This window comes from Microcebus murinus, chromosome X (assembly GCF_040939455.1).
Source record: "Microcebus murinus isolate Inina chromosome X, M.murinus_Inina_mat1.0, whole genome shotgun sequence".
NCBI lineage: Eukaryota > Metazoa > Chordata > Mammalia > Primates > Cheirogaleidae > Microcebus > Microcebus murinus.
Genome location: NC_134136.1, coordinates 73,213,205 through 73,219,161, shown reverse-complemented (window position 1 = coordinate 73,219,161; position 5,957 = coordinate 73,213,205). Strand labels below are relative to the sequence as shown.

At 44.8% G+C, this 5,957-nt stretch overlaps 1 protein-coding gene across 1 annotated transcript; it reads left to right on the top strand.

The window, feature by feature from the left end:
- Window positions 1-861: 861 nt before the first annotated feature.
- Window positions 862-4,981, top strand: LOC105870826 (liprin-alpha-1-like). Its single transcript, XM_075999221.1, is given in 3 exon segments — window positions 862-1,185; window positions 1,279-2,513; window positions 2,515-4,981. Coding segments are annotated over 3 exon segments (3,330 nt in total). The 5' UTR covers window positions 862-923; the 3' UTR covers window positions 4,348-4,981.
- Window positions 4,982-5,957: the final 976 nt, after the last annotated feature.

Sequence of the window (5,957 nt, the reverse complement as noted above, 5' to 3'; positions counted from 1 at the left end):
CCCGTGGAGTCTACCGGGGTCTCAGGTACCCCTCCTTCTGGCCCTTGTCCGCTGTATGCTCGTCTTCTTGCTTCTTTCCTCTAGTTTCTGCTAGAATCTGTCTTTTCTGCAGAGACCCTCTGTCTGGCGGTGTTATTCGTCCGCCATCTTGCTCCGCCCCCCCTATATTTTAGTTATTAAGACCTTATCAGATGTATGGTTTGCAAATACTTTCTTCCATTCTGTAGGTTGTCTCTTCAGTCTGTTGATTGTTTCCTTTCACAGCAAATGAAAAGCCTTACAATTTAATGTGATGTCACTTGTTTATTTTTGCTTTTGTTGCCTGTGCTTTTGGTGTCATTCAAAAAAATAAATTATTGCCAAGAACAATGTTGAGGAGCTTTTTTCCTATGATTTCTTCTAGAGTATTAAGGTTTCAGGTCTTTAATCTATTTTGAAGAAACGTGTGTGTGTGTTGTAAGATAAGGGTCCAGTTTAATTCTTTTGCATGTGGATATTCAATTTTTCCAACACCATTTGTTGAAGTATGTTTCTTTCCCATTGTACATTCTTGGTGCCCTTGTCAATAATTCGTTGACTGTGTATATATGTGAGTTTATTTCTGAGCTCTCTATTCTGTTCCATTGGTCTATGTGTCTGTTTTTATGCCTGTACCATACTATTTTTATTACTATAGCTTTGTAATACACCTTGAAATTAAAAAGTGTGACATCTCTCCTCCGCTCCGCCAGTGTCCGGCCGCGGGCCGACCTTAGTGACTGGGGCGGCGGGCCCTGGGGCCGGGCATGGGGCGGCGGGCGGACGCCGGCCGCGGGCTGCCTTCGTGGGCCCTAGAGCTCGCCTGGAGCGAGCAGCCGCCCGGAGCGAGCAGCCGCCCGCGAGCCGCCGCGGAGCCTCCTCGCCCGCTGCCTCCGGCGAGCAAGATGATGTGCGAGGTGATGCCGACCATCAGTGAAGCAGAAGGCCCCCCAGGAGGAAGTGGGAGCCATGGATCCGGCTCCCCTTCACAGCCAGATGCAGATTCACATTTTGAACAGTTGATGGTCTCCATGCTAGAAGAAAGGGATTGTCTTCTGGACACACTCAGAGAGACTCAAGAAACATTGGCACTAACCCAGGGGAAATTACACGAGGTTGGTCATGAAAGAGATTCCTTACAGAGACAGCTCAACACTGCACTTCCACAGTATATGAATATCCAGTTAACCTCCATACTTTATTAAAAGGACCATCCTTTCCCCAGTGCACCGCATTGTCATCTCTGTCAAGCGACTATAAAGGAGTTCGCAGCACTTACTAAAGAACTCAATGTATGCAGGGAACAGCTCCTTGAAAGGGAAGAAGAAATTGCTGAACTGAAAGCAGAAAGGAACAACACCAGGTTGCTGTTGGAGCACTTGGAATGCCTCCTCTCTAGGCACGAGCGGTCCCTCAGGATGACCGTGGTAAAGAGACAAGCTCAGTCCCCAGCAGGCGTGTCCAGCGAAGTGGAAGTGCTTAAAGCACTGAAGTCATTATTTGAACACCACAAAGCTCTGGATGAAAAGGTGAGAGAACGGTTACGAGTAGCACTTGAAAGATGTAGTTTGTTAGAAGAAGAATTAGGTGCCACACACAAAGAGCTAATGATTCTTAAAGAACAGAATAATCAGAAGAAAACACTAACAGATGGAGTGGTTGACATAAACCATGAACAAGAGAGCACGCCGAGTACGAACGGAAAGAGATCTTCTGATGGGTCTTTGAGCCATGAGGAAGACCTTGCTAAGGTAATTGAGCTGCAGGAAACCATAAGCAAGCAGTCAAGGGAGCAGAGCCAGATGAAGGAGCGCCTGGCTGCTCTTTCCAGTCACGTGGCAGAGCTGGAAGAGGATCTTGACACTGCTAGAAAAGATCTCATCAAATCTGAAGAAATGAACACAAAATTGCAACGAGATGTCCGTGAAGCCATGGCCCAGAAGGAAGACATGGAAGAGAGAATCACCACTCTTGAAAAACGCTACCTCGCTGCACAGCGTGAAGCCACATCTGTGCATGACCTCAATGACAAACTTGAAAATGAAATTGCAAATAAAGATTCTATTCATCGACAGACTGAAGATAAAAACCGCCAGTTACAAGAACGCCTGGAGTTGGCAGAGCAGAAGCTGCAGCAGACTCTGAGAAAAGCCGAAACGCTCCCCGAGGTGGAGGCCGAGATGGCCCAGAGAGTGGCCGCCCTTTCCAAGGCTGAAGAGAGACACGGCAACATTGAAGAAAGGTTACGACAGATGGAAGCGCATTTAGAGGAAAAGAATCAAGAACTGCAGCGGACAAGGCAGAGAGAAAAAATGAATGAAGAACATAATAAACGTTTATCAGACACTGTCGACAAGCTTCTCTCAGAGTCTAACGAGCAGCTTCAGCTCCACTTGAAGGAGAGGATGGCTGCTTTGGAAGACAAGAATTCTCTATTACAAGAAGTTGAAAATGCAAAAAAGCAATTAGAAGAAACGCAACATGATAAGGATCAGCTCAGTTGATCTGCTGTCGCCCAGTGGGCAGGCCGATGCACAGACGTTAGCCATGATGCTTCAGGAGCAGCTGGACGCCATCAACAAAGAGATAAGGTTGATACAAGAAGAAAAGGAAAACACAGAGCAGCGAGCAGAGGAGATTGAAAGTAGAGTTGGTAGTGGAAGTTTAGACAATCTTGGTCGTTTTAGATCAATGAGCTCCATTCCCCCATATCCTGCCTCCTCGCTTGGCGGCTCCTCCCCCCCAGGCAGCGGTCGCTCCACCCCAAGGAGGATCCCGCACAGCCCAGCCAGGGAGGTGGACAGACTGGGCATCATGACTCTATTGCCATATTCCAGAGAAGAGGTACGAGATGATAAGACAACAATAAAATGTGAAACCTCCCCCCCTGCCTCCCCCGGGTCCCTCCGGCTAGACAGGCCACAGAAAGGAGCGCTGCACACAGTCAGCCATGAGGACATCAGGGACATGAGAAACTCCACAGGCTCGCAGGATGGCCCTGTGAGCAATCCCAGCAGCAGCAACAGGAGCCAGGACTCGCTGCACAAAGCCCCAAAGAAGAAGGGCATCAAGTCCTCTATTGGCCGCTTGTTTGGCAAGAAAGAAAAGGGCCGGCCTGGACCAGCTGGCAAAGCCTCGTTAGAGCAAGCTGGTGTTTCAGAGACAGAGAACTAATCTCCAGATGCCTTGGGACTTAGCAAATTGGGAGGACAGGCTGAAAAAAGTCGTAAACTTCAAAAACACGAATTGCTACAGGAAGCCCGGAGACAAGGTTTACCTTTTGCCCAGTGGGATGGACCAACTGTTGTCATTTGGCTGGAGCTGTGGGTGGGGATGCCAGCCTGGTACGTGGCCGCCTGCCGAGCAAATGTGAAGAGCGGCGCCATCATGTCGGCCCTGTCGGACACGGAGATCCAGCGGGAGATAGGCATCAGCAACCCCCTGCACAGGCTGAAGCTGTGGCTGGCCATCCAGGAGATCATGTCGCTCACCAGCCCGTCTGCCCAGCCCACATCTAGAACGACCACAGGAAATGTCTGGTTAACACACGAAGAGATGGAAATGCTCGCAGCCACGCCGCAAACGACACTTGCATACGGGGACATGAACCACGAGTGGACTGGCAACGAGTGGCTCCCCAGCCTGGGCCTCCCGCAGTACCGCAGCTATTTCATGGAGTGCCTTGTTGATGCCCGCATGCTGGACCACTTGATCAAGAAGGACCTCCGCGGGCAGCTGAAAATGGTTGACAGTTTCCACAGAAACAGTTTCCAGTGTGGAATTATGTGCCTGCGAAGGTTAAATTATGACCAAAAAGAACTGGAAAGAAAAAGAGAAGAAAGCCAGAATGAAATAAAAGATGTCCTTGTTTGGAGCAATGATTGAGTGATTCGCTGGATCCTGTCTATTGGTCTTAAAGGATATGCAAACAATCTCATAGAGAGTGGCGTTCACGGTGCACTTCTGGCCTTAGATGAAACGTTCGATTTCAACGCACTGGTGCTGCTGTTACAGATCCCGACGCAGAACACACAGGCTCGTGCTGTCTTGGAAAGAGAGTTTAACAACCTTTTGGTCATGGGAACTGACAGAAGGTTCGATGAAGATGATGATAAAAGCTTTAGGAGAGCACCTTCATGGAGAAAAAAATTTAGACCAAAGGACATTCGTGGCTTAGCTGCTGGGTCAGCAGAGACTCTCCCTGCAAACTTCCGCGTTACTTCTTCTATGTCTTCATCCTCTATGCAGCCAAAGAAGATGCAGATGGACGGCAATGTATCAGGAACGCAGAGGTTGGATTCTGCTACAGTCAGGACTTACTCCTGCTAAAGCCTCCTGTTGTTTACCCACACTACTTCTACAGATGATTATGCAGCATTTTGAATCCGACAAAGACTACATTTTAGAATCCAGTGGAATCTTTAATCTGTTAATAATTGTTATATGGACCCTAAGGTATTTTATTACAGAGTTTTTAATTAGTAAAAAAATTCATGAATACCATAGAGAAAATATTTTAGAATTTAATGTTTCTTATATTTATGTAAACTTATGACTCTTCATTTATATAGTTACTTACTTTTTCATGTATATCCAGGCTATAAATATCCTTTAAAATCAAGTTCTTATACCTAATTTTAGTCTTTCAAAAGAATGTACTGTAATGCTTGTATGTATAAATGCTATGAATAAATATAGGGCTTTTGTAAATTGTGCATTTATTGTAATTATCATTGTTTAATTTTTTAATGATAAACCATGATAAAGGATTTTACTATGTTTATAAAAGTATCATGACACAAGCAATGTGCATTGTCCTTTACAAATGCAACCTAGCTCTGCAACAATCATTTGGAAATAAGCATACTTAATTTCAAGCAATTGTTGTATTTTAATGACTGACCTTAACTATACTTTTTCTAGCAAGAAATGCTTTTTTTCTGCAGCGTGAACAGATTTTAAATAACTGGTATTAAACATCAGCCTCTAATAAAATTTGGACTGAAAGGATTATCAGAACACTATAAAATCTTAGCACTGGTTAACTCTTTCCTAGCCTAGTCTTTGGACTTGGGCAGCTTGTCTTCAGTGACTGACAGGAGCTGGGAACTGGAAAGAGTTTTCTCAGCGGGAAAGAAAGACAGGTAACCTGGGACTGGCCCCAACGCTGGGAGCCTCCTTCTCTGCTTCCCTCCCCAGCAAGGGGGCGCGGCGCCCTTACACCCACTCTTCGAGGACCAATCACCAAGCACTGTGGTCTCATCTCACAGACCTCGGTGCGTATAACAGATGAAGGCAGGAGATCCTGAGAACTGTGTCGTGCAACTCTCATAAAGGCCTTATGTTTCTTATGTAAATCATCTTTTTTACATTTGTTTGTAAACATGTTTAAAGAATGAACCTAGTCGTACATTTTTTAGACTTTGATGATATAGCCATTTTGGATTGTATAAGTAGCAAATGTAACTTTTCCTTTTTAAGCGGCATATTAAAAAGCCAGCAAGCAATGTGTCAGGTCACGGTGCGTTATTTATTATGCAGCTGATACAGATAGAGACGGCATGTCTTTTTACATTTGGTTTCTGCTTCTAATTTACTTGTACAATTCATTGTTACTGTTCTATTTTTCTATTAATCTTTTGTGAAATGCCTGATCATGTAACAAAGTATGTACAGTCTACTTTTGAACTATTTTTATCACAGTATTATTTATTGCTTTCTTTCAATAAAGTACTGAAGCATTTTCCACTGCCAATAAAAAATGCTGAGACTAAAAAAAAAAAAAAGTGTGATATCTCAAGGCTTTGTTATTCTCACTCCAGATACCTTTGGTTATTCAGAGTCTTTTGCGATTCCATACAAACTTTGGAATTTATTTTTCTATTTTTGTGAAAACTGCCATTGGAATTTTCATAAGGATACCATTTTATCTGTAGATT